At 35.8% G+C, this 25,625-nt stretch overlaps 1 protein-coding gene across 29 annotated transcripts in view; it reads left to right on the top strand.

Annotated features, from left to right (window-relative positions):
* Window positions 1–7,965: 7,965 nt before the first annotated feature.
* stxbp5l (syntaxin binding protein 5L) overlaps window positions 7,966–25,625 on the top strand; it is a 235,801-nt gene continuing 218,141 nt past the window's right edge. For 28 of the 29 annotated variants that reach the window (XM_073912154.1, XM_021478738.3, XM_021478740.3 and 25 more), the window contains exon 1: window positions 7,966–8,844. In XM_073912154.1, the coding sequence (XP_073768255.1) occupies window positions 8,677–8,844 (168 nt within the window). In that variant the 5' untranslated portion in view covers window positions 7,966–8,676. 29 annotated transcript variants of the gene reach the window in all.

Here is a 25,625-nt window from a genome sequence, read left to right as displayed (position 1 = left end):
AAAAAGTAAAAAAATAAATGAAATAAAAAAGGCACCATTATTTGCAATATTATATTATAATAAACATCCTGTTGCTAAAAATGTATGTCATTATATACAGCTAGTAGATATTAATTCATTTATTCATTCATTCATTTATACATTCATTCATACATTCATTTTCCTTCAGTTTAGTCCCTTTTAGTGCCTTATTCTGCATAGAGATATTCTAGTTCCCTCAGCCATATACCACATAACTGTCAATAAGCAGTAATTAAGAGTTAACTTTAATAGTGAACGTGTTCTCTAATCTTAAAGGGTTAGTTCATGCATAAAAATGAAAATTATGTTAATAATTACCACCTGCCCCCATGTAATTCCAAAACACAAATTAAGACAAATTAAAAAATAATTAATCTCTCATCCTTGACTGACAAAAAGGCTCCCAATTTAATCTAAGTCCAGAAAAATACCAAAAAAAGCCTCCTAAAAACAAACAATAATTACATTTCCATAATTTACATTTTTTTGGCTAACATAACCATTTACACAAATGATACTAAACGTAGTTCAATAACATAGTTAAATGATTTGGTTTCAATTAATGTTCCCAAACATCCAGGCAAACGTGTGCGATTTGCAACTCTTTATCTCTTTTAAGGAACATAGTGACATGTAAGCCGTTTCAAGCAGTGAATAGGTGTTGGTTCAAAAATGTGATGTGACCAAAACTTACCACATAATATCCCTATATTGGATGTTGGGTATATGTATAATCATTCACAAGTTGTGCGCGGCATGCAGGAGTGTGTCAGTTACGGCTCCTTTGATCTAGCATTTGGCCTGCTTAACATCAGACACCGAGATAAAGTGGTGCGGAAAGATTACATTTACTTAAATGAATTACAGCATTTATTTGAATTAATGAGAGAGAGAGACGGAGAGATAGAGAGAGAATAATGACTAAACTGATGGAAGAAGGCCTAGCTGTGCATTCATCGATTAGATTGCACACCTTCTAGCCAATCAATGTCTTCAGACAAGCCATGGTATGAATCTAACATAGTACGCAGTAGCCGTGCCTCTCTTGCTCATAGTTACACACACTTTCACCATGTTAATGCCAGATTGTAAAACATTTTCTGGTGTTATGACCACAGAATTAGGTGACAATAGAAGAAGCTGACCAAATTCTTATCCCAAACCTACACAGTACAATGCCTATGAAGCCAATCCAGGGCCGTATATACTTGTAAAATAAAATAAAGTTTTGTAAACTAACAAAAAAAAGTATAAAGCAAAAACTAAAAATGAATAAATGCAAATCTCCAAAAATTGTAAAGCGAAAATAAATTTTTAAAAATAAAAATAAAATTAGCAAACAAAGAAAACTGCAAGTAAAAATCAAGCAGTGCAAAAAAATAAAAAAATATATATGCAATTTTATTTGGAGTTCTTTTTCTGTGTGTTTCTTAAAAATACATGTTTTGCTTTTCAATTTTTGGAGATTGCATTTTTTTTTAGTTTTTGCTTAATACTTAATTTTTGGTTTGCAAAACTTTGTTTTATTTTGCATGTATATATGGCACTACATTGACTCCAAACAACCTTATACCTAAAATATGACGTAAATGGATCCATAAATGATCTGATATAAAATGATCTAGAGCAATTTAAAGGAGATGGAAAACAAAGATGGAAAATAGTGTTCAAGAAAATTAAAATAAATAATTTTACATTTTTTTTTATTTTCTTAAATAGAAGTTTTCACTCCACCACCTGCCTGACATCATTTATGGCAGTTCTTACCACTGGTGTCAGAAAGATGAATGTCTTTAGTTTCTAGATATTTTTTTATTCTTCCAAAAACACGCTGCATAGTAGTTATAAGTAACATTATTAGTCCAAAAATTTGAATCTGAAGATAAAAACGCATTAAATACTAATTTAAACTTAAATTAGTTGTCACTTTACATGATGTGTATGATGTACTGATGCATCCAAACAAATAGAAAATCTCTGATTAATGCACGTGATTAATATTAATGAGCATTTATGTATTTGCAAACAGAAAGAGAGTGTGTTTTTAATATCATGGTTTTAGTTTTGCCCTTCAATACAATGACCAGATGAAAAGCGATTCAGGATTTTCTCACTTGATAATATTTAAACCCTGCCACAAGGTACACAGAATTACAGGGGGGTCGGGCATGGATTGACCCCCTTAATTAATGCTTGATCCTCCATGAAGGACATTAAAATAACATCTATCCCACTGATAATATATAAATACATACATGTAGATTCACTGAAGCATTACAGAAACTAATATCACCAAAGAATGTGACCCCCCTCCTGGATCATCAATGTATAATTCGCACCCAGGGTGCACGGTCACAGCAGCATTGTGCGAGAGTAATTAAAACTTTAGTCGTCAATTTTTTGTTCTTCCCCAAACTGAAAAGCAACTGCTTCATCTTGAGTGACTGTCCTTTGTGAACGTCTTGATTGTAAGCAACAGGGATGACGGTTATTGCTGGTGCTGAACAGTAAAGGACAGTTAAACAATACGCGCTGTCTAGGAACTGACAATTATATTTTAATAATCATACTCCTTAGTTGATTTATGACCCCGGAAGGCACATGCGCATGTGCTTGTGGGGCTCATTTATTCTAATTGTTGGAGACAAGAAACTGAGCAGTGTGACATTTTTTAACTGTGTGAAATGCGGGTTACTGAGTTCTAAAATATGCATTTGAAAATCTACGTTAGAGTATGCTGGAACAGAAAAAGAGGCAAACGCACCTGCTTTACCTCAGGCTATGCTGGTGCGCTTTCATAAACTCCATGTGTTAGAGCTGATTTGGCTGTTTTCCATTCGTTTCTCTTCCTCAAAGCCTAGTGGGGGATTTACAATTACGAACACATTGTTAAGCTGGGGAGACAAGCCTTTTACAGCTTGTGTTTCAATATAAGACTCGCTGACAGTTTTGATCATTCTGTGTGAAAGCTCCCATGGTTTTGTCTCTGTCTGAGTGTCTAAGTGTGAATATGAATGAACATTAGCATGACACGCAAGACTGGTATGTCAGTGAACTCTTTCAAAGTTCAGTATCCTTAAATTAAATGATAATTATGTTATTAATTACTCATCCTAGTGTTGTCCTCTGAAAACTTTGTTCAGCTAATTAGGTGAACACACATTTTTGAAGAAATCTGAGAGATAGATCATTCTCCAGTTCCTGACTCGTTCAAAGTCCAGAAAAAATGAACAAACTTCAAAATTGACCATCTCCCTTCAGTCGTTCAATGTGAAGTTTAATTATAAACTAATTTTGAGAGGAGTGGCGTCACAGTGGCTCAGTGGGTAGCACGATCACCTCACAGCAAGAAGGTCGCTGGTTTGAGCCTCGGCTGGATCAGCATTTCTGTGTGGAGTTTGCATGTTCTCCCTGTGGTTGCATGCGTATCCTCCGGTTGCTCCCGTTTCGCCCACAGTCCAAAGACATGCAGGTCAGGTGAATTGGGTAAGCTGTAGTGTATGTGTGTGAATAAGTGTGTATGGATGTTTCCCGCTGTGTAAAACATATGCTGGATAAGTTGGCTGTTCATTCCGCTTTGGTGACCCCAGATTAATAAAAAGACTAAGCCGAAAAGAAAATGAATGAATAAATGAATTTCGAGAGGATCACATACTTATGATTGAACACGGCAGGTCCCACATTAGCTAACGCATGATTCACCAATTTGATGATTCTTAACTCACTATAAATAACCAGAGTTTCTTATCCCAGTTATCTTCATCTTGAAGAATCCCCCCTTTCACCCCTACTCCTCCTTACTTTTCCTTAATAGGGTGGCACGGGGCCCAAGTAATTAGGAATAGCACTGTTGCCTCTCAGTAAGAATGTCACTAGTTTAAGTCCTAACAAGGCCAGTCAACGTAAGTTTACATATTCTCCCCGAGCTCGTGTAGGTTTCCTCTGGGTTTTCCTTTTTCCTCCCACAGCGACATAGGTAAATTGACCAAACCCAGTTGGCACCATATGAGCTCTTCATCAGCAGTATATCTCTTCACAGCAATCCCTTATTTGTCATTAGTCTCAAATAAGCAGGGGAGTTCTTGAAACCTACCTATGCTCAAACTCATCTCTCGGTACGTCCAGTTCCACTACTCACATTCATACTGTATAGAATGTACTTTTCTAATGGCCGAATAGTACATTTAAATTCAAATGCAGAACCCACTGAGTAGTAGGCAGTTTCGGACAGCATCTAAATCTTTTTATTTTATTTTATTTTAGTATTATTTTTTTTATCTTTTTCTATAAAGTTAATCGTTCATATGCTGACATTTCTCGCTACTTTCATAAACCCTGGGCCTTATCTGCATACTTTTGTTGTCACAAAAACATTGATAGTTGCAAAGAAAGTTGTCCTTAATACTGTTACAGTATTAGTAACTTCAGAATTGTTTATTGTTATATTAAAAAAAAGAGTTTGAGATTATTTGAGCTGTGTGACATGGCGTTTTACACTACTGGAAGTATCTGTCACAAGATGGGCACATTGGTTATAAAGGCAATCCATTTCTCCACCATCAATAGTTTCAACAGCCAATCCAGCGCAGGCTGAATCTGTTCTTTTATTGTGTTTGTGCCAAATTTAGATCTTACCATCTTGAGCAAAAACGTTTCTCAAGACAACCTTTTCTAGTCTTCTGTCAGATTTTGGTTAGTCTGTTTTAAATTGTTGTTTTAGTTTTTAGATATTAGATGACAGAAATTACAGGAATGGTGTGCTTTGGTGTGCTTTTTTGCAGCTGTAGATCATTTGCCTCAATGTTTGATGGTTCAGATTTCAAGGTTCATAGATGCTCTTTTACACACCTTTTAATAACAATGATTGTGACTATTTGAGGCCAGGCCAGTCTGGCCGATCTCTAGTGTCAATCTTCGGCATCAACATGACATTTTTACTAACAGAATTGTCACTCACTGGATATTTTTACTTTTACTCACCATTTTTTTGTTGTAAAAAGTCCCAGATCAGTCTTTTCTGCTCAGACTCAGAGCAACTCCTTTGGCATCAACAGCCACACCATAATCAAAGCTGCACAAATTTGACCTAGAATCAGAATGGGACATAAAGTTTTCATTTTGACCACATCTGCATGCCGAAACACTTTCAGTTACTGCTATGTATTGGTAGCAGCTAGCCAGCAGCTAGCTCTCTGCAACTCTCAAATGGTCGCCCACTGAAACTAAGCAGTACCTGGTACCTGAAGGGTTTTACCCTGGCATCCTGGCCAGATTTGCCCACTGGCCTCTGTTCATCATGACCTCCTAACCATCCCTGTATCATAATTGGCTTCATCGTTATCTCCTCTCCACCAATAATCTGGTGTGCGGCGTGTGGTCTGGTGCAATATGGCTGTTGTCGTGTCATCCAGGTGGATGCTACAAACTGGTGGTAGATGAGGAGATTCCTCCAAAAAGGTGTAAAGTGTAAGGAATTATTAATTATTAGTTAACAGTAGATTGAAGCTAAGCTATGTCTAGTGGCTAACTGTTGTGTAGACAAAAGATTTCTAACGAATAGACGGTTTCATTGTGAACAAGGTGTTCACTAGATGAGATTAAACAATTAAGCATTAATGTTTTAATCTAAAACTGCTTACAGTACAATAATTTTACATGCAGTCTTACCCAGAGACATATGGTGTAAAATACTTTTTCAAGGACAAAGTCATGACAAGCATTTCAGTATCCCATATGTCACTTGAACGCAGGATCACATACATATCATTTTCTCTTTTATTAATATTATTTTATGCATAATTTTGAATTAGTGAATAAATTCTCCACTGTCGACATCGCTAATGGCCTCTCACATCATATTTTAATCAGTGTAATGCCCAGTCAAAACTCCCCAACTGCATTACACTATGGGACACCTGACGTGTTCATGTTCCCTAATCCTTGTCTGCAGGTTCGAGCAGGAAGATTAACGCAGTGGCCCCGTTGTGCAGCACACACCCCGTGCCGTTGTCTTGGCAGCTGCGTTATCTTGGATGCTGTTTACCCTGAGGGAGCGATGAAGAGGATTATTTAGCTTTTTTTCTCACTCCCAAATCCTCTCAACAAAGGGATTTCTTCTGTAATACATCCACCATGCAGCAGAGGGAGAAGGCCCCTGCTGAGCTCTTTTAGCAACACTACCATGCCTGCCTCAACCACATAATAATACAACTAAGATAAACAAGTCCATGTGGGGATGTTTGTCAAGCGACAAGCTGCATTAGCACTAGAAACCTGAATGATTTAATCTGTGTTGCATTTGAAAACATCGCTGTCGCAGAGCCGTGGGATGAAGAATGACATAAACATTTAGCCTACAAATGTTTTTATCTTGTTAATGAAGTTTAGACTGCTGAAAATCAGTCATAGGAAATCTTGTCTGGGGTTTGTGCCAATAAAAAAGGCCTTGGCATTCATGATGAAACGTATATTTAATGAAGAGATTTTAAAAAGCAATTACATATGGCAGCCCACTGAGCCTGTAGCCTGTTAATTGGGGGAGCTTGAGTCTGATCTATAATTTTATAACCTATAAAAAGTCAAAGCAATAGATAACGGAGAATGTCAGGATAAAAATACTAGAAAGCATAATGCTGGGACCCTGTAATCACCATAATTGCGAGCTTCCCTCTTTAGTTACTTGCATCTTTTCATGTTGAGAAATGGTGGGACTGAAAGAGGGTGCAGGTTTTTTTTGTTGGTTCTAGAGAGAAGTACATGCCTCAGGGGCATCCTGTTCTCTGAGGACTATATAAAATATCTTGTAAGGTCTCTCTCAAAAAACTGTTAGCAATTTTGAGGCACTTAAAATATGCTGAATTTATTCATAAGGCAGATACAAGTACTATAGTTTTGATGTCTCCATCAAGTAAAATTTATAAAAATGGATTTTATAGTAAAAAACTAAATGCAACTGTCTAATGTTTAAATATGTTAGTTACTAATATGTACCTTTTAAGGTATCAATATGCACCCATAAGTACAAATCTCTTGAAAATATCTATATAATATACATGTAAATTTGTATTACACAGTAAAGTGTTATATAAATGTATCTAAATATTTCTTAGAACTTGATCCTATACATGTTTTAATCCTACAAACATTCACAGATATATAGCAATTTATATGAAAAAGAACCTTTGGATTTATCATAGATTTTTTTTGTGTGTGTGGCGTTTTATCCAAGATACCAGAATTCACAGGAGCATCATCAGCAGGATCAAAATCTCTGAAGCTGGTATCAACAACATGAGCAGATTTCAGGGGAAAAGACTGAATGGAATAAGCCGTGCCGAAGGGAGAGATGATGTAAGCGCTTATGTAATCTGCATCTGCGAGATGCACAACGCAGCGCCCCCTGGAGGCCATTGCTGCCTCTCAGAGGAGTCACATTATGGACAGGATGGAGAGTGTGGCTATATACAGGAAGCGTAATCCAGACTGCTCCGCATTTAAAGCTGTCTTTTTGCGTTGGTCTAGCTATTTTGTAATGTTGTGTGTATGTCTGAAGATTAATATTTCTTGGTGACAGATTAAACTACACCTCTACGTTTAAATGCACTAAACAGCACTGCTGTAAATTCACATGTAAATCATATTAAACGCCAACCTAATGTTCTGGACCCGTGTGGTTCTCTTTTGTTAAAGTATATTTTAACCAGTAGCATTACGCCTCACTCACATGAAAAATCAACTGCATTTCAATATAAAAAAGCACACGTAGCTTAATTACGTGCAATGCGTTTAATGTTAACTTTAATAAAAATGTGCAAGTAATTAAATCACTATTTCATTGTTTGATTTCTAAAGCACATGGTCCAATCGTTGCCTCTGGAAGGCGGGATTACCGTAGGGTTGTGGCACATGATCCAATAAGAACAGAGGGGGGCGCGACTTTCTTTCGCTCGATCTTTCAGCACCTTGGACAGCAGCTCGCACTCGACTGCGGGAGAGATTCTGGGTGCGGGTCGAGGGTGCTCGCCTCCTCTCCTCCCAAATAACTCAGAAAAAAGAAACAGAAAAGGGGGCTTCACAAAAAATCTTTCAGGTGCAGAAATTTCCTGTCTTTTCGCGGCAGTTTGTGATACGTGTTCGACGTTGGCTCGTCGCTATACGCTGCCTCTCTGCGGCTTGTCTCTGCGTCTGGGATCCCAAACAACAAGCGTTCGGCGTGAGTTTTGGCGTGTACAGCTACTGCATCTCGATAAATACGACGAGTAACATTCATTTTACCAAAGTGAGTTGTACTTTAATATGCCTTTGACATGACTTCTGAGAATGTTGACTAGTTGGATGCGATATCGTCCTGCGTAAGTGCCATGAAGTTTCTTGGTTCTTCTCCAGCCTGGTTAAGGCTTTAATGCGCACAGAACATATCCTCGCCTCTCCCTCCAAAAAAAACATCTACTTTTTTGATGACCATCAGCCTTATTTTGGAAAATGCGGTTCTTTTGTGACTTTTTGTGCACATAAAATTCTGTAAGGAAGAAGAAATCAGAAGTCTGAATTTGTGCTGTGAAGCCGCATCATCTCATATGCCGTTTTAAGCGTCTCGACTGCCCCTTTTTGAGATTGTTCAATAAAAATCATTTAAGTACACACACTAGGATAAAGATGAAGAAGTTTCGGAAGGTTTTGGACGGGTTGACCACTTCTTCACCTGTCAATCCAGGTGGGTCTCCCGGTTGCGGCAGTGCGGCCGGGACCCCCAGTGCGGCACCAACACCGCGCGAGCTGGAGATCCAGGAGACACTGATGTCGGAGCATTTCCAGATCTGTAAGGTCGGTGCCCCTCTCCTGCTTGTCGCAAAGATCTTGTGTGTCATTGTAGTAGACATGTGCAGCTAGTTTTGGCCAATGGGCCTGTGCTAATCAATGCAGCTGTTGGGGGAACTTTTGTTGATAGAGCCACTATAGAAATTGCAGTGCACCTGAGGTAGACGATTAACGCAGAGGTAAAATACATTGTAAGCTACAGATATGGTTCTCTCTAAACGTTAAAGGGGACGTTCACGCAAAATTGTAAGTTATTAAAAACATAAAGTGCATTTTTAGTGAATTGTTACTTTTAAAGACACAGTTCACCCAAAAAGAAAATGTATCCACTGTTTACTCACGCTTAAGTTGTTCCAAACCTTCATGAGTTTCTCTGTTTCAAAGAAAGTTGAAAGTGTCTCAGATTATACTTGTTTGGCATTTTGCAAAATATCTTCTTTGTGTTCAACAGTGGAAAGAAACTTATAAGTAAACTCATGAGTAAATGACTTTTAATTTTTTGGGTGAACCATCCCTTTAGGTTCTCATGGTTGTCACTATAAACAGCAGTTACAGGTGTAAACAAACACTTAAGGGCTTATATACTGGATGCTTTAAAAATGTAGCATTTGGCAGTTTTAGTTTTCACATTTATTACAGTTATGATTCATCGAACATTGAAAGGACTCCGCTACTGGCAAGAAATGCTTGTCCAGTCTCCAATCTTTTACATCCACATGACTATTTTGAAAGGTTTCTACCAAAACAAAATTTCAGTTATTATTTACTCATCATCCTCATGCTAAGTCTGTGTGCCTTTCACCATGGAATTAAAAGTTGACTCTCAGCCACCATTTACTTTTAAATCTAACAACTAATCCTTTCAGTGGGCAATAAGTAAATACATGCATTTTCACCATATTGACTGATCATGGTATGTCTCTGTCAAATAGTTAATGGTCATTTAAAATAATAGTTAATCCAAAAATGGCAATTTACAAACATTTGCAAGTTTCTTTTTCTGTTGAGCCCAAAATCTTGTCCATTGTTATGGGACAGTATACACTAAAGAAAGTTATTCTAAAATGATTCCATGAATATAATATTTCTTTTTAAGTTAAGTTGCTGTAAACAATTAATTTGGGTTGAATTTAAACAAACATATTAAGTTGAACATTATCAAATTTAATTTGTGTAAATTCAACACATAAATTGTTTGCAACAATTTTGCAGACATCATTTTTCTTCAGTGGAGGTTGAACGCAAAATAAGTAATTTTGAAGAATGTTGAAAACCTGTAGGGATTGCCATCCAATCAGTACTGTGCTTTGAATACCAGTGACTACTAGCCTTCTTTGAATTATCTTCTTATTCTTTAACATGTAGTTTTGTCATTCTATCCATAATTATTTGTGGTGTTAATGCACTGGGAATGAGATGCTTAGAATTAGGCATTCTCGGGACTCTATCCCCTCCCCAATGGAGAAGTCAAGTGATGGGCAATCGATGACATAACTGAGGTGTCTTCGCTTACATAAAAAGTGAGAGAGCCTGTTCTAGTCTCCGGGCCTGTGTGATTTTTTTTTTTCCTGAGGCTATTTTTAGATTTTTTTAGGGCCCATTGCAGCCGGTCGGGATGGCAGAAACTGACTGCAGTGCTTCTGCCTTCACTCGGTTCGGTTCGAGCTTGAAATGTGGAGTAAATAATTCACCGTAGCGCAGACTTCTTCAACATAGCAAATTAGACAGGAGAGGAATAAGCGGTAAGAGAGGATGAATGATAGCAGTTCCTTCTGAATGGAAGTTCAGGAATGTGTCACGTGCAGAAATCACAGCTTATGAAGCTGCTTGTGAAATATTCCCACCGCAGCACATTCATTCATCGCCTACAGGCACACGGCTCGTTTTCACCATGTATGGTGAAGGGACCACTGTGTTGCTGGTCTCCCTGGGGAATATACGGTGAGAGTCTCACGCTCAGATCCAACAGCCTCGAGTAACGTTCTGCTTTCATTGATTTTTTTTAGGTGATCTGCAGCAATATCTGTAGAAGATTAACTGTTTGGATTGATAGCTGTGTTAGAAATCATCACTGCAGCTGAATTAATGAAGTATAGAAAAACACACGCATATCTTCAGGATGCATTTTTACCCTCTGATAGTCTAGCACATGGGTCATTGTTCAATATATGAAGTGCTGTTCTGCATTTTCTAACTTTTTAATTAAACAGTTGGAAACATGCCCAAGCATGTCCACTTAAACTAATAAATGATACACAATTTCATTCAAGAAAATGAACAAGATGGGAATATGATTAGCTATACATTGGTGAGTAATCGAACATGATGCTTTAAAAATATTGTAAACCAGTGCTTTTAGCAATAGCCTGTGCTGCTAGCATAATTTAATTTTGTGTTTTGCATAAATGTTACTAAATACATTAAAAAAAATTTAGAAAGCAAGTTACTTGTTTTCTTTTTCCACACTGTAAAAAAATCATTCATGTTATGCCAACATAAATCAATTAGTTACACATTTAAGTGAATTGAACATAAAACAATTAAGTTGTCCCCAAAAACCTAAAAAATTTCAGCTTATTTTAAATAAGTAGTTTGGATAAGCAGCAAAACTTTAAGTTAAAGTTAATTAGGTTAAAGGTGCTGTAGGCGATCTACCAAAATGCTATCCATAAGCAAAATAGGTTTGAAAACGCTGTCCCTCCCCTGCCATCCAATGAAACACTAATGCGCATCGTAAAGATGACTGTAGACAAACCACCAGATCATGTCATTCACCAGTTAGAAACTTTTATAGTACTTTATAATACAACATTTCTGAAACGAGAAACTATTATATCCAGCACGTTTTCAGTTGTGTAGCAAAATGTTTATGCATGCAAGAATCATTAGTCTCACTCTCCATGTGCTGGTGCTTGGCCGGCTGGATGCAGGACTAAACTATAATTACATGCTTTTTCAGATTGAAAATTCAGTTTAACATGGTGACCAACATAGGGAGCGCGTAGGTAGTCATTGTTAAAAAATGAACCAATGTGATGTGAATATAAAACCAACTTCACCTCAGTAAAGCAGGCTAGGCGGATTAGCACCTTTTTACTGATGTTTTGTTATTTAACTAAATAAAAATCTATGTTATCAATGCTGTAAAAGGACCTTATGAAACTGAAAATAGTCGCATCAATCTTTGACTGGAAGATTTTATTGGCTGAACAACACTTCAGTGCAAATAACTCATTCATTAAACAACACAATCTACATAAGCTTTGCATGACTAAAATAGTTTTAAAACAGAACATTACCTGTCTAAAAGAAACACTTCAGCCATGGTGTCATCCTTCCTCCAGCGTGCAAAAGTAACTCCAATATTGATTCAGGATTTTAATAAGTTTTGATTCAGCATTTGTTTTTACTGCTGTCACTCTCTCGTGTGCATGCGCAAACAGCAGATCTGTCTGCGTGAACAGGGGTGCGCAGAAGTACAGATCTACATTTGTTGGCAGACAGTTTAGGTTACTTATCAGAATTATGGAAATTATCAGCCAGACAAATTTTAATTGGATGAACATTTTTTAGTCTTATGCATTACCCAGAATATTAAAATACATATAAACACATTTCAATCATTTACTTTAATCATTACTATTGGAATGTGAAGAGAATTTCAACCTGTACAACAAAAACTGTTTCTGAAAACAATCACCTACTGCACCTTTAACTTAATTTCTTCATGTCCCAACACAAATCCATAATGTATAGACCTTTTTCTTCGATCGCAAAATTACCCATTATGCTTTGCGTGTACGCGCAAGGAGAATGCTAAGAACTCAGCAGCTGATGTGTGTAAACAGTGACATTCGGACAGCTTTGAAATTATAGTTTAACTCTGTTTTACTTGCTTTAAATGTCTTTGAACTTATACTGTTATCAGCGCCACCTCCTGTATCGATTATTTAAAAAATGCAATCTAATAGGATGGAAAACAACTGCTGCGAGTCATTTACCCTTACCGTCAGACTGCATCTTTGTGCGGTTTTAATGGGGCCTCGTCATTGCTAAAGTGAACAGTTTCTGACTTTTTTCAAAAATATAACCAACCTAATTAAATGTAATTCACCAAAATGTTTGACACACACACGTCCTGTCCCACTAGTACTGACAGATTGATTGAAAGACTGGCACAAAGTGAAAATAAAGAGGCGTTTTGAAATGACAGAAAAACACATACTATGGTAAATACTACACACGAACTAACTAAATGAAACATAAACAGCTCCTGATTAGAATCAACATGCAAATCAGCCAGCAAAGTATCAAAAACAGAATTGGTGTGTGTGTGTGTGTGTGTGTGTGTGTGTGCGTGTGAGTGAATTAAAGAGCCATTGAGTTAACAGCTTACAGGCCAGGGAAACACACACACGCACACACTGTATTTCTGATGGCAGACACGTGAACTAGGAGAATGTTTTTCTCTTGCACTTGAATCACATCTGGCAGATTATAACAGCTTTAACACACTCCTTTTAATGTTGTGTGCCACAAAAACACTTCGTAATTCACTCAAAACAAAATTGTAACCCATATTCGGAGCGCAAATTACCAGTTGTAAACACTGTAAACGAAAGTTCTAAACATTCTACCGGAAGACGCTGGTCACTATGGTGCCCTCCATGCAGCAGCCAAGAAAAAGGTCTATAACAAAGCATTTTTACAGTGTGGTTTGCTCACTGAAGAGAGTGCATTCTAGGTCACACAATTTGATCATATGCTTATTCAGAAAGAACTCTTTGGCTCATAAATATGAGATTGTATTAGAGTGTTTATACTGATTCGAGGAGAGATTTTTCTGAGAATTTAAGTTTCAAACATTGCATACAATCTCACTTCTCATACAGTACAGACAGTGGACACATTTTAAATGAACACATCCATTTACACAGCCCCTTTATCTATACATTTTATACAGTAAGCAAGCACTGTATGAGTTATTATATCTAGAGACATGCATAAAGAATCCAACTGTCAAGAGATGAGCTCTTTGGGATGTTGACAGAGACAGTGCTTTAGAGACGCAGATCTGAAATAGACTGCCGAATACCCTCTCATGTGCTCGAGAACGCACTGTGACACCCGTTTCTGGTTATGATCACTCAACTGAATCATGAGCTCTGACAACAGCTCTCGTCATGGGCCGTCATGTTTCATGTGTGCTAGAATGTAGATCTCTCTCTCTCTCTCATTTCCATCTCAGTTTTCCTCAAGGAGGAATCTACTGTAGCATGCTCACAGTAATAACAGGGTTAAAGGCATGGAGCAAAAATACAATGGGATTTGTGTGTAACATCATAACCGAAAGTGAGCAAGCAGGGAGCTTGTTTTATTTTAGGCCAATCAGGAAGTCGCAGCTTTCACAAATGACAAAAAAGCAAGGTGGATACTGTGGCATGATTGTGTTTGTGCTCTGTCAACAATGTTGGCTTCCTCTCAGCGATGGGAGACTGCAGTGGCGGGCGGCACAGGCTGTGCTCTAAAGCAGCCCGCTCTGTCTGCATGCGTCCTCATCTCTCAACAGGAAGGCTGTGCTCACTCGAGCAAAGAGAAACAAGTATGAATTGTATTGTGCGGTCTTTACTGCTGATAGATTCTTCATCATCAACACTGTTTGTAGATTCAACAGAGTGGTCAGGCTAGATAGAAACGATAGGACCTGCTGGTAGCAAAGAGCTAAAAATAGACCAGTGTGAGTGAGCCACTGCCTCTTTTTACTGTTTATATCTGCAACGCTGTAAATGATGTGTTAAAACCTTTAACGGTAATAGTTTTGTTTACTGAAACAGCTTAATAACATGCATATTTTAACAAGGATGTAACCATGGTTTGAATATTGTTTGGGACCATTTATATACAGTTGAATTATTAGCCTCCCTGTATATTTGTTCCCCTATTTCTGTTTTTTCCAACACATTTCTAAATATATTTTTAATAACTAATATCTAATAACTGGTTTCTTTTATCTTTACCATGATGACAGTACATCATATTTTAATAGATATTTTTCAAGATACTAGTATTCAGCGTAGTTTTTTCAAATGCTTACACACATTATCAAAACAGTGTCACTTTTTTTCCCCAAAACTCTACACACATTTTTCAAAAACTGCACACACAAAATGCCTCACATCTCCTTCAAAATGTAACACTGCATTCAAAATTGTATAAACACTTGCCAGAAGGAAGCATCTGCATCAAATGGCAAACAGTTCTTTCATAATAGTAAATGTTGGGATAAAGCGTGCAAAAATTGTTGTTCTAAATCTAAAGCTCTTTGCTCTTTTATAGGCTTACATCTATATTTCAGTACAATCTTCTACAGTGAAAATAATCTGCTAAGAGGAGTAAACATCAGTGCAATGAAGAAACAGAAAATATTTATTAGGGCAAACTAAAAATGTTAAAATGTTAAATTTTGTATAGACTTGGAATGGTGGACTTCAACAGACTTTCAATTTGTGCTGTTCATTAATGCACAGTAAAGTGATGAGATCAGAATACAACTATTCATAATTCTGATAGACATATGCTTGCAATCTGTCATTGACAACATTATTAGACCAATTTTTTCTGCCTAAAATCAGACATTTGTCATTATCAGATTCCCTCTTGTATTGTATTTATAACATTATATAGGCTAGAGTAGTTCTACTGACACTGTTAAACATTTATTCTCATGCACAACACTCTGTGTTCCTAAGAAAGAAAAACATATTAAATGCTTGTCGTCATTATAACTCTAAAATGTGATATGATTATTTAAATGATGTGCAAGCTTTCGGTTTTATTTTCACTGCTAAGTGTGGTTCATGCTTCCCACATGGCTCCCAAAAATCACTCTGTTCCACAAACTGAATGTTATCAACAACTGTATTTACCTGTTATTCACAGCCTATGGAGGTTCTGTTCATTAAAGAAGACTTCATTCACGTGCGCGCGCCCGCCCTCTCTGTAATAACAGGTCAAGGTCAGATTACGTCATGTGTGATTTTGCGGCCTCAAATACATCATTACATGAAGACAGAAATGGAATTTTTGGGTGAAATATACCTTATAAATACAGAATGTGACTCTTTCAATACCGTTTGTAGGTGTCCTGGTTGCTGAACAACACATGTAAAACAATGTGACGACTTGTGGGACCGCCTTTTCTTCTCTCCTGAACTTGAAAATATGATTGGCAGAATCGTAGGAATGCTGCATTAAGATCGCCTAGGGGGTCAAATCGAGATCACAATCTTTTTACGATTAATCGTGCAGCTCTAGGGTGAACATTACTATTGTATACAGTAGAATACAACAAACCCATAAACTTACACTGAGAAAAAAATGGTACAATGTTGCATTAAAGAAGATACAAACCCTTATCACTGGGGTAGCACCTTTTTATGGGACAAGATTGTACCTTAAGACAAAGAAACAAATTTGTACTATTTTAAACCATTTAGAACATGATTTGTACAACGGGAAACCAAAATGTACCTTTGGTTTTTAAAACCTGCAGATACAATATTATACCTTCATCAAAGGCACAAATCTGATCCATGAAGGTAACACCACAGTGATAACTTTTTTTTCTGAGTGTACTGCATGTAAAATGGTAAAAAAACATATGTAAAGCAAAAGTATATTCTCCAGAATACAGTAACGAACAAAAGTGTATGTGTGGGGTCACTTTACAGAGCCAGGCTGAGAAAAAGTTTGCTATTCTTTTCTAAAGGAATTTAGGATTTAGAAAAGGTAAACATGGGGGTAGGTACAAAACTACAAATTGTGGATGGGTGGAAAACCTGTTTTCTTTGGACCAGAACACCTATTTGGCTTATTTACAGGCCTATACTGCAGTGATTGGTTTGTGATCAGTTAAAAAAATAGTGTTTCCACATTTGCGTAGTGTGTGTGTATTTTGTTATATGTTTGGTAAAGGAAAGCAAATAGCTTCCTGTTTGAATTTTGTGTTGTAGCAGGAGAATTTTGTGTAGTGTTTTGAAAAAAAAGTGTGTTATTCAACTGAAATGAAATGAGTTCAAGGCTAAGAAATAGCTTATGGTTTTAGAGATTTGCTGTGTAGTCAAAATCACATAAGGGCTAATTATTTTCATATTAACTGTATAAATGTGTGTGCGCATGTGTAAATGTGTGAAGAAATAGGGTTGTTAAAGAAATTATTGGTGTATTTGAGTAGTAATTTTGAGGCTGAGCAATTATAAACTAAAAGAATGCATAATATCCTTATAGTTTTAGATGAAATATTTTACCTTGCTATAGATGGCAGTTTTGTTTTATTGGAAACAAACAACACAACAAGTTTGACATCTAAAACTGTGTATAATTCAAGAGTTAACATTAAGCTGATGATTGATTATGGCATGCTGTCCCGGAAGAAAGCCCTGAGCTCACAAGAGTCAACAGTGTTAACCACCGGGCCACCATGCCACCTATCTAGGAAAGGAGGAGAAGTACGGGTGAAAGGGGGGATTCTTCAAAACGAAGATGGCTACTATATGGAACTTAGGGTATTATAGTGGCTTAGGAATCGTCTGATTGGTGAATCATGAATTGGATAATGCGGGATCAGCCGCAAACAATCATAAGCATGTGATCCTCTTGAAATTAGTTTATAAATAAACTTCACTTGTGATCTGTAGTGGCTCCTATAAACAGTACTGTTTAAACTCTTTCTCTATTCCTCGATTCCATTTGTTTTTCATTCCTTCTTTTTACACCTGCTCACTTTGATTGATTTCTTATGTTGTCACCTTTTTTTGAACCTGATTTTTTTTCTTTCCATTATTTAAACTCTGTGTTATCTCGCCAGCAACTGAGCAGGTATAAAGTATTAATACTCCAAACAGCTCTGTGCTTGTAATCACTCATAAATGAATAGCTCTATTCAGTCAATCTATATCCTCAAAACCTTTTTCCACTTCACTTCTCTGATGCCCCCTTCATTTTCTCTTGTTGTAATTGAGTGACTTGCACAAAAGAGAAAGTGGAAGGACAGATTGTATGTTTCTGTGTACTTACATGCAGTTATGTTTTTTTTTTTTTTTTGTGGTCGGAATGTAAAGTGTCCATGTTTTCTTTCTTTTTTCAAATATTACATTCACACTATGAATAATGTTGCTTTTTGTGAGTGTAAAAGCTCTGCAAAGTTTTATAAACCAAAATTAATGATAAATAAATTAATTGCCTTTAAAAATAAAGAATAGTCTATGAACCACTGAAACGAGTAATCAGGAATTTCTGTAACAGATCTACTGTATGTGGGTCCAGAACACGTTTGCATAATACCAGCCATTCTTTTTCACCGGTTGCCCAATGAATAACATTTAATCTGACCCTCAAATACGGGAGCTGCTATTTGTCAACATTATGTTCAGAAGTGCTACTGACAAAACATTCATTCTGCTGCAACTGTCAGAAAGAAAGAAAAACATCTGTTATGATCACTGAAGCCGCATATTGAATCTCCTACTGCATAATATCTGTGTTTTAATGTTTATGAGAGAATTGTGAGACGCCATGTAAAGCTCATCAAATCAAGCTCATTTGCATACACATATGTAAAATAGATGTTTATACTACTGAATGCATAAACAAACATACTTGAAAAAAGTGCATACACAAACATAAAATGCAGAATGATACATCTAATTTTACTTGCACATACATACAGATTTATGAAATGCTAGTGTGTATGCAAAGTGTTTTTATCTACACTGAAAAAAATTATTCAAAGATGATTCCTTGGATTTACTCAATTTTTTTACGTTAAGTGGTTGTAAACAATTTATTTGTGTTGAATTTAAACAAACAAATTAAGTTGAACATAATTAAGCTTAATTTGTTTGTTTAAATTCAACACAAATAAGTTGTTTGCAACAGTTTTGCATGCAACACATTTTTCAGTGTATTAAACAGCCATTTTTTATGTTGAAACAACAGTAAGAGCAACAAGATATTTAGAAATATCTGATGAAGTGTATTTTTCCAGTATTGCTATTTTTAGTCGAATAAAAACAATAATATTTATAATAATTTTCATAATATATAATGATTATTATTATGATTATCATTATTACAGTTTTTTTCCAACTGCTTACACACTAAATCTTTTCTTGTCACACAATTTCTGAAACATCTCACTCAAAATGCAAAACTACACAGCATATCTCCAAAATCAGAAGCTATTTCTCAGCCTTAAACTCAGTTTTCAATTGCATAAAACACTTTTTTCAAAACTCTACACACAACTCTCAACCTAAAACTCAAAACTCAGCCATTTGCTTTCCTTTCCCAAATACAACCAATCAAAATGCTACACTTATTCATAAGGTCGCACACACATGCTCCTCAAATGTGGAAGCTAATTTCTTAACTGATCAATATCCAGTAACTGCTTTAGTTTAATATAGGCCAAAGGTGATGGGACACTGGGCTGTTCTGGTCAAAATAAACTGGTTTGCCACCTATCCACAATTTGTAGTTTTGTACCTACCCCATTTTCTCCTTTTCTAAGTCATAAATCCCCCCAAAATTGAGGAATTCTTCTGAGCCTAGCACTATAAAGTGTATGATAACCAACCCAATGCCCACATGACACTTTTCCAGGCAATGGACGCTTTTTCCCCCGAGACTCCCTTCACACACAATTGTTTTTTACTGTTCTAAACTATATACTTTTGCTTTACATATGTTCTATTTTGTAACATTTTTATATACATTATGTTTGTTTTTTATGCAATAAACAACAATAATGTTTGGCCTAATAAATATTTTCTGTTTTTTTCATGTCATTGGTGTTTAGTGTACCTGTTAATGTAAAACATTGTATTGAAATGTAGATATATGCCTTAAGAGCAAAGAGCTTTAGATTTACAACAACAGTGTTTACATGGTTTATTCAGACATTTACTATTATGAGAGATGTGTTTGCCATTTGATACTTTTTCTGACGTATGATTATAACATTTTGAATGCAGTGTTACATTTTGGAGTAGATGTGAGGCATTTTGCATTTTTTGTGTGCAGTTTCGGAAATTGTGTGTAGAGTTTTAAAAAAAGAAGACATTGCTTTGAAAATGTGTGTAATCAGTTGGAAAAAACTGTAATGTAATTGTTTTATAATTAACATATTTTAATAATATAAAAAAGTAAATGACATTAAATAAACACAACATTACATTAAAATATATTAACATGTATTTTTTGTCATTTACATTAAAGATGCATTAAGTTGGACACCTAGTGGCTGAACTTGACATTGTACCCTTGGTTCAAAACACACACAAGTGCAGGTTGCCAGATTGATGATACCAACAGGAGCATGTCTGACTATCGAGCATAAAGACTTATTTAAATCGTGTTCTGAATTAAAGCAACCACACGCGATGGAATATTTTATTTAGTTTTTGTTCTAACCAACACCTGAAATTTAAGTTTTAGAAATGGCTTCTATTTCTTGCAGCTGAACACCAGAAAACTGACAATGATCACCTCAGATACACCTCATGTGCTTTAATCAGTGTTAAATGCTAAAAACATTAGTTAAAATGCCATTTCACATGACATTCATTGCCATACTGAAAGCAGCAGCAGATAGTTCACCTCAGAACTTGACAATAAAATAAACCATTTGAAATTCAGAACTGTCTCAGTGGAAGCCAACACATATCAGTGATTCAACATTTACATTTAATAAAGTTAAATAGGCTAAATATGTATTAATTAGATTATGAACCTAACCATTTTGTTGGAGTGCAGTGAACGTACATATACTTCTGAATAGTTGTATTTAAATTTCTGTCATGTTTTGTGTGGTGCGAATCGCCCAAATGCTTATCACTGCGAATCTCATCACGTAACTTGTCTTTAGTACACAGAGTTACAATGTAACCTGCTTACCTAATGTTTAAGTTTGTAATATTTTTATTATTTATTATTAATAATCACCTCATGTGGTACTCTAAATCTGCTTCTCATTTCGGAGATTGCATTTTTGGTCCCGAACACACACTTTAAGGACCTTCATGACTGACTGAATGAATCATATATCTGGTTTTCCACCAGGGCAACTAGGGATGCTGAAATATAATTGTCTAAACTAGCATTGGGCTTGTTAAAAGGACCAAAACAAGACGGATGTTCTGGCACATTTTCAAAGCAGAATAACTGACTCAAGCATTGTTTTTTTTCAGATAAACAAAAATGTTCACTTAGCATGTTTCTTAAACATCTGCAAACATATTATGGTATTTTTATGCTTTAGAAGAGTCAAAAACATACATACAGCACCATAAATGTCACAACAAGGAGATAATAATTAACATTTACAACAAACAAATCCACACAGCAATATGTAAACCACATTCTGACATATGAAGTTGTAATTTGCATAAAAAAATATTGCAGTTAATTTATAAGTGCGCCATACTTAATAGCATACAGGGGCATAAACAGAGTTCTTTGATTTCTTCAGGCTTGATTAGCGTAACATGCTTAATGACAGCGAAAGGGATAGACAAAAATTTAACAGGCTAGAATTGTGTGATTGCCTCAACCACCATCTAATGCTTAATTAAGAAGTTGTTGCCTCACCTCTATATCAACCTCACTGCCAACATTCATCAGTATTTGTTTTAAGTCAATGACGATTTCACTCTCGACAGATGTGTTTATTTGAGATTGGCGTCTTTCCACTGCCTCTCTTTCCAATGACTTCAGCATTGAGCAGTGTGCATCTCTGGATAGGCCAGTGAGAGCTGATACGTCTGTAGACAGAAATCCAGTTAGGCACGTGCAGATACACGCTCAAGTACACAATGGCTTGTAAGCTCAGTAATTGCATTCTAACTCTCGCTCTTAGCACAGCTTGATGCCCGCAGCATAAACAGCAGCAGGGTTCAAACAAGCTGCACCCACACATTCCGTTCAAGTGACGTTTAGATAAATATAATACACACACACACACCAGCTCTATAACAGACACTAGATGGCCAGATGGATGAATTAACTGCCTTGTTGTCATTCAGAAGGCAAGTACTCTCCATTAACCTTCATGTTTGTTCCCATATGGTGAAAGTATGGATATTTTCAAATGTTTTCTAAGATATATACAAAAATGATTATATATTTACGTAAATATATTTTAGACAGATATTTTTTTAAGTTCATTAGTTTGCCAAGTGAAAAAGAAAACATCCGTGAAAAATAAAATTTAAATGTAAAAAAGAAATACTAAACTTTCAAAAAGAAAAAAATCCAAGCAAGTAGATTGATGTGACATTCATTCATTAATTTTCCTTCGGCTTGGCCCATTATTCATCAGGGATCGCCACACAGAATCAACTACCAACTTATCCAGCATATGTTTTACACAGTGGATACCCTTCTAGCTGCAACACAGTACAAGGAAACATCCATACACTGTCACATGCACAAACATACACTGCGGCCAATTTAGTTTATTCAATTCAACTAATGCGCATGTATTTGGACTGTGGGGGAAACCGGAGCACCTGGAGGAAATCCACACGAACACAGGGAGAACATGCAAACTCCACACAGAAATGCAGACTGTTGTGAAGCGGACGGCCCGCGTGATGGGGGTTGGGCCACTTAATAAAACATCTCTCCCCCCTGGCTAACTTTTGCGGGTGGGTCTATCAACATTTGATATCTAAAATATCTACAGCCTAGAACAAGCTTTAAATTTTAAAAAGTGTTAAATATAAAACATTTTAAAAAATGTGTATATATTAAATAAATAAACAAAAACAGCAGATATTTTTGCTAAGGATTTTTATAATATATATACAAACAACAATATAATTGATTTTCTTGATTGATTTTTTTTATTGAATATTTTATATTTAATATTAATTTAAGCATTTCTATCTTCTTTTAACTCTTTTTAACTAACTTCCTTTAGCTTGTCAGTGATGGATGTTTAATTCAATGGTGCACATGTGGAATTTATATGCGCAAGGGCACCATCTAGCATCCAGTATGAATGAAAGCCATAGTGCTTACTCAATTTCTTTGGTTTGAAAATATCTCTATGAATACTGGACTTTTGTTGTCTCTCTGTTTATAAATATTAATTATCATCATCAATATAGTTATTATAATATATTCCAGAAAATATTGTGATATTGTTTTAAGCCCATACCAGTCATCCCTACTTAGGATTGTCACCCTTGGCTTGCTTAGTTGAGGTCAGTAGACTAATAACACTAAATGTGCTTAATGTATTAAACTTCTTCATTAATAAAACCTCATACCAGAGTTTTGATTATTGCCCAGTTTGATTGTAAACCTGCTGCACTGTGGAAATTAAAGTGACATGGTTTGACTTGACCACCAACTGGATCTTGAATGACCATTTTAGTTTCTGTCTTATTCTATAGTGTGCGTGCAGGACGAGAGTCTGGTTTGTAATTGATTGGTGACAGAACTGCTTTTAAATTGGGCTGTTTGCCCTCATGTGGCTTCACCGGGGCGATGACACACTTATTGACCCAATAAAAGAGCCTCATTTCTCTTATCTGGTATCAAACCTCCCCTCCTTTCCTCCCACCACTCACTTCTTTCTGTCTTCCTCCTGCTCACTCAATTGTTTTAATGTCATTTGTTGAATATGAGGCTTAATAGCATTTCAGGCTGATTTGAAGCAGATTTCTGAGATTGGTCAGACAGAGAATCCTGCTCTGTTTGTTTTATTCTTTCCTTATTTTCTAGACATCTTCCTTATTTTGGAGGAAATTTCTTTTCTGAGTGATATAACCGTTACCATATGTCTTTGAGTTATGGCTTATACTGATGTGGGTCAGGTTTTGCCAACAGTAAAAGGATCAGATGAATAATTAGTTGCCTGTTAACCCTTTAAGACCTGCAATAGAGCAATCCCACCAGAGTATATCTAAATAATTTTACACTACATGCAGTGCTGTCCTTTTGAGCATTTTCAAATGCTTTGTCAATAAAATCTTTACACTCCCAATTTGAAGGCTATAAATATATAATAACTAGATAAATAGCTCAAAACACAAATGTTAACCTCAAACTTGTCAATGTAAAAAAAAACTTGAATGAAAATTTTTTTAGAAACAGTGTTTTGTAAAATTAAACAGATAATATATTGCTTTTGAGAGTAATTTTGATTGAACAACTACAAAAGACAAATGTAAATAATCATAACAAAACTTTTAAAATATACTCAGGCCCGTAGCCAGCCTAGTGTAAGGGGTAGTTATTTTTTTCTCAAAATGTGGACCTTTTTACAGTTATTTGACTCATTTTCTATTTAATTATGAGCTTTAAATACTGCATTTTAATGACATTTTAAGCGCTATTTTTAGCTCACTTTAGCTTGTTGGATGGTCATCGTAGTCACACTTTTTAGTGTACTAGAATATTTCTTAAAGATTTAGAATAAATACTTAAAAAAATAAACATTTATTACACCATATATTATTAGAAAAATAGGAATCTGTTTAGGTTTTAAATTAAAACTGTAGTCTATTGTTAATTATTTGACAACAAATTGACCAGTACATTCAAGTGTCAGGAGTCAGAATTTGGCCATTTGAATAATAATGATAATAAAAATAATAAAAATAATAATAATAATAATAATAATAATAATAATAAAACATTACTAATAAAAGGGTTTTAAGATTTTTCTAGCCTCTCTTGTAAAAAAAAGTACATTTGAAAATTCATGGATAACAACAATAGCCAAAATAGTATTCAAATCAATTTCAATATGTTCTGCTTCTGTTGCACAACTGGATGTTTTACTCATGAAATATAATTATTTGCATTGGCCAAAACTGATTAGCTGAAGTCACACTGATGTGACTTTTAAAGAGGATTCGACTTGGTCTTAAAGCCTTTTTCGAAGGAATATTTTAAGATGTCGTAGTAGTCAAAATAGGACAAATGAGCTAAAGTATGGGACAAATTCTGGACCTTTGTCATTGCGGGGTGGGTCTTTCGAACCCCTATAGGCTAACAATACTGTTTTGCTCTCGTGTTTGAACCACAGGTCTGACAGATTTTAACAGCTTTAACAAACACCTTTCAAAGTTGTGTCACAAAAGCACTTCGTAATCCACTCAAAACGCTATTGAAACCCATTTTTGCATCGCAAATTACCAGTTGTAAACGCTGTAAACGGAAGTTCTAAACATTCTACCGGAAGACGCTGGTCGCTATGGTGCTCTCCATGCAGCAGCCAAGAAAAAGGTGTATAATTGTAACGAGTAGGGGTGTGAATCTACGCGGTTTGGTTTGGTTCGGTTACAATTATCATGCCATCGATTAGGTTTAATTCGATGTCTTGGTGCATTGACGATGCTTTCCATACATAATTAGATTTTTTCTTCACAACACAAGATTTTTTAAATTAAAATCTTTAAATATATTTATATTTATATATTATTTTTAATACAATTTTGTTCTTTAATACAGCAGTAAGATATATAAACTGTACCCTTAATTTGACCTTCTCAAAGAAAAAGCTTTTTGAATGTATCAAACAAAACTTCAATACATGCAGAGAAGACAGCATGAGCATTTATTGCAAATAAACTAATGTAAATATTAATCCAGCTTGCTTTTTGAGGGCTGACAGGCGAGGATTTACACCCCTATGATTGGTTATAGTCCTTACCTGCTCAACAGAAAGGGCTGCGATCGGCTTTAGAAATGAAAGCGATGTATACCGATGACGG

The sequence above is a fragment of the Danio rerio genome, chromosome 9 (assembly GCF_049306965.1).
Source record: "Danio rerio strain Tuebingen ecotype United States chromosome 9, GRCz12tu, whole genome shotgun sequence".
In the NCBI taxonomy this organism is placed as follows: Eukaryota; Metazoa; Chordata; class Actinopteri; order Cypriniformes; family Danionidae; genus Danio; species Danio rerio.
This window is presented reverse-complemented; position numbering and strand designations above follow the sequence as displayed.